General features: G+C 36.7%; 1 protein-coding gene across 2 annotated transcripts in view; it reads left to right on the top strand.

The window, feature by feature from the left end:
* The window catches only part of LOC131070436 (serine/threonine-protein kinase 1), a 237942-nt gene that overhangs the window by 132307 nt on the left and 90450 nt on the right, over positions 1-15185 (top strand). For both annotated transcript variants that reach the window (XM_058005968.2, XM_058005969.2), the window contains exons 7-13: positions 6225-6287; positions 6726-6770; positions 7016-7051; positions 7516-7571; positions 13649-13730; positions 13902-14036; positions 14167-14335. In XM_058005968.2, the coding sequence (XP_057861951.1) occupies positions 6225-6287; positions 6726-6770; positions 7016-7051; positions 7516-7571; positions 13649-13730; positions 13902-14036; positions 14167-14335 (586 nt within the window). The remainder of the gene's footprint in view (positions 1-6224; positions 6288-6725; positions 6771-7015; positions 7052-7515; positions 7572-13648; positions 13731-13901; positions 14037-14166; positions 14336-15185) is intronic.

Raw genomic sequence — 15185 nt, 5'->3', positions numbered from 1 at the left:
CACACCATTCAGGTAATCGGGTGGTAAAACGATTCTTAAACAAGTCGTTCTCCTTCTGATCGGGTAAATGAAGTTAGTTTATGTGCTGTGGTGAGAGGTACGTAGGGAAGAGATGTGTCTTCCCACGTGGTAAGACATATCTCCTCACTATGTAACCCCTCATCCACTTATATAACATACTTATGTTGAGGAGGATGCATACACCGAAATCGATAAGTGTGGTGCATCCTTAAAATCACACTACAGCAGTCAAGATACATAATTCAGGTCATATTTCCATCTCTCCTATTTGATCACAGAATTTAGAAAGAACTTAACATGGTATCAGAGTCAGGTCTAGGCTAGGAGCCCCAAGCACACGAGAGGTGTGGCTTAAGGAGGGGTGTTGGTGTTGGAAATAAGCCACACCCGGACCGACGATGGACTGGTCCAAGAGGGGCCAGTAGCTCAGTGGTAGAGCACTCCAGCAGTGTATGGAAGGTCCTAGGTTCGAGTCCTAGCTGGTCCATGTCGCAACATATAAGATGATCCTAAGGCTAATATTAGAACTCTAGCACTTTGTATTGAGAAAACATTGTCAAACAATTCTAGAAAGATCAATAATGCAGTATAGATATATATTACTTGCTTTTATGGGATTTGGATTAAGTATATTCAGCAAGTCAAGATTGCAATTAATCATGAATTTGGAGGATAACACTGATAGGAACACAAAACAATGCACTCTAAAGAGCTAAGTCACCAGGTTCGAATTCGAATTCGAAGTTCGACAGCTTTGAAATTCGAATGAAGTTCGATGCGGAAAAAATTCGAAATGTATAAAATTCGAATTAAATTCGCCATATGTAATTTTTAAATTTTTTTTTAATAAATATATGTAATATATCTATAAATTTGCGTAAATAGTTTAACATTGATAAATAGATTTGAAATCATTACAAAAAGATGACACATTTATAAAATATAAACCGTAGGAAACATATGCTTTCACTATCGCAAAGATGTTCTTTTGTCAAAAAGGTACAATAACAGTCAAAAACTTTAGAACTTTAAAATAACTCTAAGTCATCAAGAGCACTTGGCTGGGATGCCAAATCATCATCATCTGTATCACTACTCAGTTCATCATCTGCAAAGTCAGGCTCATCTGCATCTGGCATTGCCATGCCTTCAAGAGGTTGTTGTAAAGAAGTGTTCTTTGCTGATTTGTTCATCAGCAATTTCAAATTGCTGCGAACATAGACAAGATCTCCCAACTTTCCAGTCAGCAATTTGTTCCTCTTTTTGGAATGGATGTGGTCAAAGCAACTCCAGTTCCTCTCACAAGCTGATGAACTTGCTCCCTGACTCAAAATTCGAATAGCAAACTCTTGTAGTTCAGGAGCTGATGATCCATAAGAGATCCACCATCTATATCCAGACATACGTGGCGAGTCATATTTGGCTTCTGCCCCTCCAAACATCCCTTCTCCTCTCTTGTATTGCCAACTTTGATCTCTGATTAGTGCTGCAATTTCTGGATTTGGTACATACCTGCTAATGGCTTGGTAAAGCCCTGCCATGATTTCATTATCACCCCTTCTATCAATAGAAAACAACTTAGGCTCCAAAAAGCAAGCTGCTGCATGTAAAGGTGTGTGCATCATTTTCCATCTGCAATCAACTGTCTCCCATATCTGCATATATTCTGCTTCTTCATTGTTTAGTGCTTTTTGAATAGATTCCTTACATCGGTCCATGCTTTCATAAAGCATGCCAAGGCAAGGAGTGTCACCATCAACCATACGAAGCACGTCAACAATTGGTTCACATACAAGCAAGACTTTTGCTGCACTTTCCCAGAAATTGCTGTTTAGGATGATTTGCTCTATGTTCTTCCCCTTGGGGCCTTTAGAAAGCACTGAACTTTCCCACTGATTGGAACATATAACAGACCTCAAAGCTGCTTTTTCTTCAACCACTCTTTTCAAAGTGATATAATATGAAGCAAATCTTGTTTCACAAGGCCTCAACAATTCCTTTGATGCATGCTGCCTATAAATACTCAATGTGAGACGATGATTCCGTATGAAATTTGCAATTGCTCTCCCTCTATGAATAGCTTCATTTATCCATGGGAATTTAGCCAAGTCATGAAGCAACAAATCGAGACAATGCGCTGCACATGGGCTCCAATATATCTGTGGGTACTTCTCTACAATCAGCCTCCCAGCTCCCACACAATTTGCTGCACTATCAGTTACCACTTGAACCACATTTTCCATCCCTACTTCAAGAATGGCTTCCTCTAATATTTGAAAAATATACTCTGAAGTTTTTTTGTGGTTCATGGTGTCAATGACTTTCAAAAACACAACACCTTCAGGACAAGACACCAAAACATTAATCAATGGCCTTTGACACATATCTGACCATCCATCACTCAATATAGTGCAACCTGTTTCCTTCCAAGTGGCTTTGACATCAGCTAATTTTTCAGTCACTCTATCTTTTGACCTCTGCAAAAGAGTTGTCCTGATAGCCTCTGAACCTGGGGGTGTGTACCCTTTGCCAAACTCTGCAATTTTCTGAACTGCATTGCGGAAATGAGGATTTCTCGCAACATTGAATGGAATAGCACTTGTGTAAAACAAATCAGCAACTGCATCATCCACCTGTTGTTTCTCTACTGGTTTCCAAAAGTTGTTCAGTGTTCCACTCTGTTTTGGTACACTCGCCGCTTCGGATTGCACAAAAGAGGAAGACATGGCAGATGTGAATCTAGATATATCTCCTTCAATTCTCTGTTTTTTTTGTGCCTTCTTCATTTTGCCTACCGTTGAAGCAGCCAACTCTTTCTCTAGAATAGCATTAAGTTCTGGAGTCGCACCTGTGCATGCTTGAACACCTCCACCTGGACCCCCTGTATTAGCAAGGAAGTGGTCCCTAAGCCTTGTTAAAGTTCCAATGATATTTGCCTGACATATGTTACATTTGATGTGAGTTCCATTTCGGGTCACATGCTTCCATGCCTCAGAAGTTGATTTGGGAGGAGCCATTAAATGAAAATCTGCATGTTTGGAAAGAAAAATTAAAAAACACACTATTTTTATTTCAACCTTTTAAAAATATATAATATTAAACAATATAATAAAAAACCATTAATATAAAATTATAAATTATATAATAATAATATTAAACAATATTATAAATTTATAAACATAAAAAAAATTGACACCATATTAATATCATATAAAAAAATGAAGCAGAGATATATAATAATAATATCATATTAATATCATATTGACACCAAGATTAGTAATTTATTCTGAAATGTGGATGGAGTCGCATTCATTAACATTTTTTATTTTATTTTCAAAACTTGTTTTAAGATTTTATGGTTTACTATAATGTCTTATGTCTTGGTAAATAATGCATAATGAAAAATATAGAGGTTATTTGTTTATTTGTTTAAACTAAGATATTGGTCGATAAAAAGATTGATAATAGAGTAATAATAAAATAATTCTTAGATAATTTGTGATTTATTACATTCGCATTTAATCTAATTATTTCATTGAAATGTTTAGATTTAAAGTGAATAGTAGAATTATTTGTGAAAGGTTCTTTTAATTCATACATCTTATAATTCACAATATTAAACTATTCATAAATTAATGAAGCTCAAAGTAGGTTTTCAACTCCTTTATGCTATAAATTATTTAGAGATATGTTACGTTGGGTAATATATTATTAATGGAGAAACGTGTAGAAACTCCTCATGGAGTAATTCCTTGTTATGCAATATCAAGTCAAAAGGGAGGATGAATTAAAATTTAGGTTTAAATGGGGATTAGTATTAGCATTTCACTATTGCAAATATTAACGAATAATATGAGATAAGTAGCAATGTTGTTTAATTCAACTGGTATGATACTATTTGTGATGTGTTTTAAGTCAAAACAATTGATGAATGCAAAATGGATAAACAAAAAAAATAAATAATAAAATTAAAAAAAATACCTGTGCAGGTCGCGGACGTGTGGAGGCTGGCCGGTGGCGTCGCGGAGTGCAGGCGGCGTCGCGGGGTGGTGGCGACGCGGACCGCAGGTGGCGTCGCAGACTGGAGGCGACGTGAGCTGGTGGCGTTGGCACTGGTGGTGGCGTCGCCGACTGGTGGCGGCCGAGCAGGGTGGGCGCCGTTAGCTATCGCGTGGCGGTCGGGCAGAGCGGGCGCCGTTAGCAACTCGCGTGGGTGTGGTTGCAACTTCTGCGGCCGCCTTTTTATAAAATCCGCCAAAAAAACCCTAAAACGCAAACCCAAAAAGTTAAAAAAACACTTTAACAAACCCTAAACTTTTTTCCGAATTTAATCGAATTTAATCGATTTTTTTAATGGTTTTTCAAGTTCGCCGAATTTCGAACTTCAAGGTTCAAATTCGGTCGAACCTGGTGACTTAGCTAAAGAGGATGTTTTTTGGCCGAAGGTAAGCAGAGCATCTAGAGTTGGAGCTCTGCATTCCCTGTGTTCTCTTGTGTTTACGAGGCCCTAAAAACAAATCACTGATTTGACCATGGCCAAGAATTCCTAGTCATCCTTGATACTAAAATATCTTAAGGTGTTGGATAGGAACAACACCAGTGAATGGAGAGACCCTGAGCTGTTTAGGCTCCATGTAAGCTAACCAGTCAAGTGGAGAAAACAGTGCAAGCAGAGTGGGAGAGAGGTGATGTGAGAATGTTCACCAAGAAACGAATAGAAAGGCACCTAGATAGTGTGAAGATAGGTGGTATTTAGTTTGACATACCATATGCCTCATCAAATATCGTTCTTGAATCTCGAGATCAAGAAAAAACATTCTTTTTATTGAGATTTCCTTGCATGAGGTGCAATGTATTATAGGGGTGACTGTCAGGATTACAAACATCTCAGACATCTCAGACATCCCTTGCTGCCTCAGGGATGACCAAACGTTTCTGTGCCATTTGTTCCTGGAACATGTTTCCAAAATGTTTTGGAATTTAGAAGATTTTTGGTAATGGCTAGGGGATGTCCCCTGCCATCCTGCCATGCCCAAAACACAATTGGTCACGGGAACAGGGATTTGAGGGTTGGGGCTTGATCCTCATGGAACACAAGTTTTATATTAGGTTAACGTATATAACATTGTCCCTTTCAGTATAGCTTGTGGTGTGGCTATCATGTCATTGAAAAATAATTTTGTTATTGAATGAAGCCATGTTGACAATGGTTATTCAATCCTTGTGCTCAATAATAAATATTATGATCCTTGATGCAGGAATTTCATAGGATTATTTCTTTCTCCAAGGACTTCTTGATGTCTTGGCGTTATGGAGTACAGATCTTGTTTATGTGCTTTTGTTATCTTCTGTTGAAGCAGTCCATGACTGACTGTAACATAGTTTACATATCTAGCCTTGGCAAGGTATCATTCTCCTTCTGATTTTTTTTGTATATGGATGCGAGCTGTAATTCCTCTTTATACTGTTGCCCATTGATATTGCACACGTTTCAATTGCTGTTCCTGGGGAGTAGATAAGACAGTTTTATAATCTATGTTCAACTGAGACTAAGTTCTTGAGAGAGATTTTCTGGTTTAATAGTGCAGAGTCATGGACAATGGTTGATGGCATAATGAGAAAACTTGCCAAGTATTTTCTAGAATTTTTTGCTGGCCAACTTTTTGCAGGGTTACCTTGCAACTCGCTAGAATGTGGGAAAACAACGTAAGAAAGGCCCAAAAACATTGCAAAAACTGGTATTTTCAGTGTCACCATTGCACGCTCTGACTATCATTATGTTTAAAAATGTGGGCACTAAAAAATGTGCCTTAAAAATACCTGTATACTGAAAAATGCTATTGTAGACTGAAAAATCAACTATATGTTGAAAACAAGCTCTAAAATGTTACTTTAGACTGAAAAATTCCGTCTTTTTTTCCCATAGTAATTTTTTCTAAGTTGTCAAATTTTTCCCGAGTTTTTAATTTTGGGATCTACCAAGCCCAAATTTGCGAACTACTGCTGATAGCATGGCATGAAAAATTACAAATTCATTTTGAATTTACTTTCATTCTTTTTGTCTGAATTGTAGGCACGCTTTGCCGGTTCTGATAGGTATTGTGAATTTTGTAAATTTTTAACTGGATTTTATTGTCATTTTAAAATATGTTTAAATTCAGTCCAAATTTCACATGTTAACACTTTCCTCATTGTATCTGCAGTTTATTGGCACTCCACACTGGATGGCTCCTGAAGTAATTCAGGAGAGCCGCTATGATGGAAAGGTAATTTGTACTTGCTATGATAAAGATAAATGTCCATTGTCGATAATTTGAATTATTTTGAATGAGAGTTCAATATTATAGATTACAAAACAAAAGGTCAGCTACATTCCTCTGACATGTAAATTGGAAATATCAGGCAAAATTGTTTCATAAATGCATTTCTGAAGATTAATGCCATAAATGATGATTATGTTTCTCTGCCTTAAAAGTTCATCATAAGTTTATTCTTTTGGTAGCGAAAACAGGAAAGTCTATTGTCTGAAATTGATGCTGCTTGTTAATCTGTAGCTCAAATTTCCTTTGAAGCCATTCTGCTTGCACTCATGGCATGACATAGGCCCCAGTTCTATGGATGCATTTGCCTGAAAAGAGGATTTTGGGATTCTTTTACGTAGGGAAATGTAATTTATGTTGTTTCCTTTTGTTCTTTCTATCCAGGTGGATGTATGGGCACTGGGAGTCTCTGCGATTGAGATGGCAGAGGTAAGATTCATGAATGATGTGTTCCATGATGAGTAGGATTTCTTCTATTTCTTCTACATTTCAGAGCAATGATGAGTAGAATCTTTTGTTCAGAAATGTCTCATGGATATTTTTTGGAGAATGTGAATGGTGTCAAATGTTTTGTTCTTAATATGCTTATCTATTTATTAAACATTGAAACCAACAACTTTAACAGCAAATTCAAACAATCATCTAATTCCTTGTTTCAAAATTTGAATTTACAGGGACTTCCTCCTCGATCCAATGTACACCCAATGAGAGTAAGCATGCATCTCAAGCAGCTATGAACTTTAAATTTTAGGGTGTGTCATTGTCTTTGTTAATTTGTTTATTATATGCATGTTATGTCATATTCTGAATATAATTCCTGTTTTTAGGCTGCAAATATGTATATATTTATGGATCTTATATGCTTTTGGCATGGACATACCCAAAACTAACCTAACCCCAAAAAGAATATTGCTGTACTGGCATACCTAAACCCGATTTCAAATCAGTAACTTAGTTATATATTTCAAAAGTGTTTTTAATGTTCTTGTCATGCAACTAATGTCTTGCTAGATTACTTTGGTAATCTCAGCTTCAAGAATACAACAACAAAGTCATCATTCAAACACTTTGGACTGTTCCTTTTGATACTCGTTTAAAGTAGATGTCCTAATTGACATGCAATTTGTATGCCTTATTCATAGGGTCACCATATGCTTGTTACTGCTGTTCACAGGTACTGTTCATGATATCAAGTGAACCTGCACCCATGCTTGAGGACAAAGAAAAGTGGTATGCACTTTACATCCCCATTTTACAGTCAATTAGATGCATTTATTTGGAGTTTTTGAGTTGTTCTCTATTAGGAAAAGTTGCAAATTTTGATTACGATTTATTCTTCTTAAGGATAAATAGGTAAATGGGGCCTGTAAAACTCATAATTTGAAATATGTCGTTTTAGTTGGATTGGATGAGTTTTTTTTGATTAGAACCAAAAGACACTGCAGGCATTCGATTAGCATATTTTTTGGGGGTTTGAAAGGCAGATCATTGAAAACCAATGTTTAACTTACCATTGTGTTGACACTTTGTGCCAATAAGAACTTTAATGCATTTTTTTCTTATGGAATATACACTAATTCTATTTGTATGGCTTTAATATGCAGAGTATTTGAGTGACAAATTTTAGTGAGTTAAAGAAAGTTTCTGGGATGAGGATGTTAGGGAATGGGGTATGTGTTTTGGAGACAATTTTTTGAGGCCATTTTAGGGTACATTAGGAGATGGTAAAGGGGACAACTATTAAAAAAGGGGAAATGTTAAAATTAGAGGGAAATTTAGAATATTCATATGATAACATTGATAAGCCATTCTGTAAAATTCCTTTCTTGAAACTTATTGCAAATGATCAAATTATACAGAGATATATTATTTACTGAACTAATTGTTCAGGGATATGCATATGAGTTTTATTTAACGTTAAAACCAGTGTAGCCCGAATCACATTTCATGTTTACTATTATTGACAACAATTATTGATCATACATTTTCAGTATTCAATAACGCAGAATGGTGCACCTGTAGGTTAACTGTGGCTGTATATGTCCCTTTCATGCTGCGATTTGTCTTTGAAGGATCTTCGGAAGCTCACTATAAGCGTGATGTGCTGGCTTCCGCATCAAATATTTACAGCAAGGTTCATGGTATATCGTGATTCCTTTCCACAACCACTAATCAAACCACGGTCCTCGCATTCCTTCGCGTTTTGCAGAACAAGTTAGAACACACCCGATATTGGGTTTTTCAGTATACGATGAAAAGGATAGATTCGGCATTCTGGTTGCCCCTCAACATACTTGAATGAAGTACACGTGTTGAGTATTATATCCACGGTCATTTTGCTTGGACGTTGCGTGCCAAATGATATTCGGCAATGTACAATGTTGCGTGCTTTTCCGCCGAGGCTTTGAAAGTCTTTTCCGTCTTGCAAACAATACTCTCACCGTGTGGGTTCTCCTTGGGTCACGATACCACTCATTTCCAATAGGCCAGATGCAGGCTGGCGAAAGGAAGATTTCCTGTGTTTGATAACACGCGGATTACCAAACGCTTATTCCAGACAATGTTTTATTTCATAACTCTTTTCTCCACCATGTTATCTTCAATATCCCCGCAATGCCTTTTTATTCTTCCCGAAGTAGTTTCAACAACTGCTTCGTTGCATTAACAATACAAATTATTATACAAATTAATAATATTAATTATTTATATTAATCTCAAGGTAAAGTATTAATATAAAAATAATTAATATCGTGAGCTTAATTTCCATGTTTTATATCTTTATTTGGGGGACATTACAGTCTCCCCTGCCCAATGTTGCTTGCCCACAAGCAACTGTAATCCAGGATATTGAAGAATCTGCTCATTTTCCCAAGTAGCATCATCCAATGGTAAATTCTGCCATTTAATGAGGTATTCCCAGATTGTCCTGTTCCTCAATTGCCGATCTCGAGTTTCTACAATCACCTCGGGAATCATTTCTAATTTCCCTTCTTCATTCAGTGGTGGTAAGTTCTCTGATATTGTCACCTGTTGTCCCAAAGCCTTTTTGAGACAAGATACATAGAATACATTATGTATTCTACTTTCTTCAGGTAATTCCAATTCATATGCCACTACGCCAACTTTTCGGATCACCGGATATGGCCCATAAAATCGAGGCTTCAATTTCTCCGCTCCACTTCGTTTGAGAGTTGACTGCCTATAGGGTTGCAGTCTGAGGTATACCAATTCACCAACTTCAAAATGGCGTTCAACACGCTTTTTGTCTGCATACATATTCTGTTGATTCTGAGCACATTGTAAGTTTTCTTTAAGTGCTTTCAATATATCTTGGCATTCCTGAAGCATGTCCTGGGATTTGGGAACATTACTCCGAACGAGAGCCAGATCAATAAAAGAAAGTGCACCATACCCATAAAGTGCTTTGAAAGGAGTCATACCAATAGATACATGATGAGTAGTGTTATAGCAATATTCACCCAAATATAGCCAACGGACCCATGCTTTCTGATGTCCTGACACATAATTACGAAGGTAACCCTCAATCCATTTGTTTACTATTTCCGTCTGTCCATCAGTTTGTGGATGGTAACTTGTGCTGTGATTTAACTCAGTACCTGTCAATCTGAAAAGTTCCCCCCAAAATATACTCAAAAATCTGCTATCTCGGTCACTGATGATATTTTTTGGTAATCCATGTAAACGGAATACTTCTCGGAAGAAAAGTTTTGCGAGCTGAATAGCTGTGAATTCTGTAGTAATAGAGAAGAAGTGTGCAAATTTAGTCAATCTATCAACCACAACAAAAATGCAATCTTTACCTTGAGATCGTGGTAAGCCTGTAATGAAATCCATAGATATACTTTCCTATTTCTTTTCCGGTATAGGCAAAGGCTGTAATAGACCCGCTGGAAACGTATGCTCTGCTTTGTTTTGTTGACAGGTGATGCATTCTTTAACATAACAAAGAACATCGTTCTTAAGTCCTTTCCAGGTGAATCTTTCTCTTATCTGCCGGTAAGTTTTGAAGTAACCGGGGTGCCTGAATCACATACATTATAGATCCTTGAGACATAACTTTAGAATTGAATTGATAGGTCACATAAGAGTTGAACAAAATTTAATTGCATTTTTAATTCATTGTCAATGTGCATATGATATCTTAAATATTTTACAAAATAAAAAGAAACAACAAAATGCCCAAAGAGTTTTAACTACAAAATGACAAAAACATAGGAAATATGCTGCTGCCCCTAATTTGCATCAGTCAACATTGCATCAAAATTGGAGTCTTGATTATGAGTCAGTGCCTCTATCAGGGCCTGCCCCGTACAATGGAACCCTAAACCCTAACCAATCTGTCAATTTAGAATTAGTGACTAGGATTAATTTATTGTAAATCTTGCATTTATGCAAAGCTATCCAATAGAAGTAGCAGTTAAATTCTATTATTTGTGTTTTATGTAGTTGTTTGTAAATAGTATAAATAAGGGCCTTTTTTCATTTAGTTTGATAAGTGGTAAATTTCATGCCTATTATTGCTGAAATTGCTATTTAGTTTTATTGTTATCTTGAATTAATTACTCACTCAATGACATATATTGTGCCTATATTGCTTATAAATGTTTATTGAAATGTCTTACGTGTACTAAGAGTTTATTTTCTGAGGTAAATCTGTAAGCTCAAGGTGTAGCTTTTAGGAACCATACGGATTCCTACACTTTATTTAACTAGAGTGTTCCTGTTTATACCATTGTGTGTGTGTTAGCTAATTCAACTCTGTGCGTGCTTACCCCATTTAGTCTTCCATTTTTAAGTAAAAGACATAAGTGTGTAATCATAGGATTTGTTTTAATCTAGAAAGCGTAATATCCTCTGCCTAGTATTGAAAGAACATCTTAGTCTTTTACCCTAGACAAAACCAAAAAGACACATTTACATTTTATTTAGCATGAACATGAACCATCCTAAAAAATATTATAAAGATTGTGAATTGCGAGTACATATTGTTTAGTTTTAGTTAAGTTTTTATTTCACAGGCTGCTTCTGTAATGTCCCCTTCTCGTTGATGACCTTCCAGTGGTCCATTAGCCTATTCCTGAGACCCGTAGGCTAGGTGGAATGAAGAATAAGGGTCCAACATTGATGAGGCGAGGACTTACTATTTTTAGTAAGTCAGGGAATGGCTATTTTGGTAATACTGTCCTACTGAGCTCTTCATACTCTGTCACTGGGCGTGAAGATCATGCTTTTTGGAGCATTAGTTCTTGACTTACTATTTTTAGTAAGTGGCAGTGTGGCATAATTATATTTCTGGCAGTGGACAGGGTCCTGATTTTGCAACAGTTCAATGGTCTTCCTGACTCAGTTTCATCCTAGTTTTGACAGTAATCAGTACGGGAGTCATATGTGACACAATTAAATATTATCTCCTTATCCTAAGGTGTAATATTTAATTAATCTGATTAATTGCTACTGATTTATCGAATTTGGATTAATGCCTATTATCTCCTAAGTGTTTGGCGAGATTTATATTTAATAAAGGGATGTCGAAATAATTAAGAGAGATTATTTTATGTTGCATCTCTAATGTTTGCCAAGTGAATATCGTGGGTCCATGCTTTTTGGCGTGAAGGTTGACTTGTGAAAATGGCACCACACTTGGGGTCCACGTGAGGTGAAATGAAATGCAAATGAAGGAAGTGGAGTTTGGAGCAATTTGCATTTGAATTTGATGGTTTGAAGTTATAAGTAAGAGCCTTGGGCTCCCATTTGGGGCATCTTGAAAATTTGCAATGTTATGCTGCTGGTTTGGCGACAGAACTTTGAGGCTTCGGATTGTGTCTCCATAGTGCTTCCTGGTTTCGTACTTGAAACATAGTACCTAGCTGTGTGCTGTATTCTACTACATTCTTAGAGCATGCCATAGTCATTCTTGGTGTTGGAAGGATTTGGGGACTTGCTGGTTTGCCTGTGGCTGAAGTACATTTTCGATCACACTTCTCTGTTGAACCGACTGACGGTTATGGGTATCAGCTCTTTCACCCTTCCCAGTAATGGCGATACACTTTGTAAGTTTTTGGCATTTTTAGTGGAGTGTTGGATTTACTAGACAAAATCGAAATTCTAGAGTTAGGCGTGGTTTTCTGTTTTGCACTAGGATGCGTACAAAATTAGTAAGGGGTTTTTGGTACCTTTGTTTTGGTTGGTTGTTATTGTAATTGGTATAGTGTGGGTTTGGGACTGGTTTGGAGTGATTTGGATGTGTATTGAGAGAGTTATGAGTTTTCATAGGCTGCTGGTTTGTAATTCCAGCCTGCAGATTGGTTTTAGCAGAAATTCATGTTCTTATTGGGATAATCTGCATTACTCTCTTTCTCTTTTCTCTATTTTTGTATGTTTAAGTAGTAGTACTACTAACCAGTTCTGCTTTGTAATTCTCATCCCGTTGAAAAGTGGAAGAGGTTGGCTTGCCGCCTACTATCAAGCAAAATTGTAATTTCAGTCCTCCCACTGCATAAGTGGTAGAGTGATATCTATGTGTAATGGTCCTCCCGCTGCATAAGCGGTTGAGTTGAGGTTGCTATGTAATTGCAGTCCTCCCGCTGAAATATTGCGGTTGAGTGATTCGTATTTTTGGTGTATCTTACTTGGCTGGTTCACCGCCAAGTTTCCTTGCTTTCTCGCTGGATAAGCGGAAGGGGCTGGCTTGCCGCCCAAGCATTGCATTGTTTTCAGTTAATTAAGCTAATGATCCCCTCAACACCGTATGCTCTCACCTTCCCACATTGGGCACTTGGTGATCAGAAAGTGGAAGGGTTACTTTCCCGGCATGTTTCAGTTTTATGATTTCTAACCTTAACAGGTTAACTTCTTGTTGTTGATTATTGTTGGCCTTGAAAATTATAAAAAAAATAACTGGGATATTACAGCTTCCCTTTTTAATTTAAGGAGCAGTTCCACCACACATCTGTTTTGTATTACATTGAAAGGTGCAAATTAAAATGCTAACATCTTTGAGTAAATTGGGCTACTTTTGTATCTTTTTTTCGGTTTGGTGTATATCTCTTGTTTAAATCTTGAAAATAATTCAAGTTAATGATGTTATTGATTCATTCTTAGTTTAAGTGCCAAAACCTTATTAAAACCCCCTCAAATAGAAGAAATAGCAATTAGCTTCTGCCTTGATTCAAATGATGATGAAACTCAGTCTGCCCCCATAGTACAATTTAATTCTGCTTGGCTAGGTAGTTTCATGTTGCTCATTCATTGTATTTTTTTAATTGAGTTTTTTATTTTCTATCCAGGTCTCTTGTCTTCCATGATTTTGTTGCTAAATGCCTTACAAAAGAGCCTCGTCTACGGTCTACAGCTACTGAACTGCTGAAGGTAGTCTTATACAGATTTTCATTATGCTGACTAGTTTGTACAAGCTTTTTATTTGCTTTATTTTTAGAATAGATAAAAATGGAATCTTGGCTCAACAATGAATTTCACAGAAACATATCTGCGAGAATTTAACTACTTACGAGCAATGTGCATTTTGATCTTGAATCACAGCACAAGTTCATTGAAAAATGCAAAGGCAAAGCTTCTTCAATGTTGCCAAAGATTGAGAAGGCAAGGCAAACAAAAATTGAGATGGCTACACAAGCATTTGCTCAAGGGCCAGGGACGTCATCTTCAGGGGGAGGAGTAAGTAACTGAATTTTTTTTTAGGGGGTTTAAGGAATTAGAGTGGAAAGCATTTATAGAGGTTGCAATATGTCCCATAAAGTTTATGAATTTGTTGAGCTTTAGTGATTGTATGTTATTTTTCCTGCAGCAATGGTCTTGGGAGAAAGGACAGACACTGAAAATGAATGAAAGTTATGGAGGGACTGTGCTAATAAAGTCTGATAAAGTTGCCCTTCTAGAAGTAACAGGGGAGAGAACTCAAGCTAGCATTGCTGAAGGACCAGTCACGGTTCCTGATGAAGAGGCTCAAACAGAAGGTAAGGCTTGCATCTCTTTTTTAAAGTTTTCACTTATTCTTCCACTTTTCTCTTCTATGATATGCCAATGTTAGCCAAATAAAAAGAATTGGGAAACTTAGTGAACCATATTGCTGTCTGGTGGTGCCATATCTATTACTTACTTACCAATGTCTTCTACCATCCTCAGTGACATTGAAATAAGATTAAATTGCACCAATTTATATTGGTAACAATTCATTTTTTTCTTCAAGTTGTAGCTTTAGTGAAATATCAAGTAGTTAGCTAGCAACCTACCAGGTAATTTTGAGGTACATACCCTGACTTCCAGACTAATCAGGCCTTCTTCTTACTCGAAGTCTTGGGAACAATGATCACGTGATACTGCCAATTCAAATGAGGCTTTTTAAAGGACTGGATTTTAATTGACTTTTGAAAACTATTACAGCAACAATTAGAATTTTTTTGTAGGTACTAAAGAAGCAGGAAATATTCACCAATTAATGGGGAAAATTCTCTCCCTTGTGAGAAGCAAGGACCATGAAAATGTCAACTGTAATAATACTCAATGTTGTAATGAGTGTCATGTTAGCGGTGGCATTGTCAATCAACATATATGTTTGTTTGCTAGGGAGATAAAGCATGTTTGTTATGCAACTTCTGTGTGCAAGTACAAGCTCACTCAAGTATATGACTCCTCTACAACAATTAGTTAAGTTCTCCTTTCTCTGGTATTTTAATGTTCTAAAAGAGAGTGTTGTTCGACTCAAATGACATAGGCTTTATAACAAGGAGGATTCAAGTACAAAATATCAATGAACAGGAGAATATAATATAATAATAATTGAAATCTGAAGATCACAAATCTTAG

Source organism: Cryptomeria japonica, chromosome 3 (genome assembly GCF_030272615.1).
Source record: "Cryptomeria japonica chromosome 3, Sugi_1.0, whole genome shotgun sequence".
NCBI lineage: Eukaryota > Viridiplantae > Streptophyta > Pinopsida > Cupressales > Cupressaceae > Cryptomeria > Cryptomeria japonica.
Note: the sequence above shows the minus strand (reverse complement) of the source record. Positions and strands in the feature narration are given on the sequence as shown.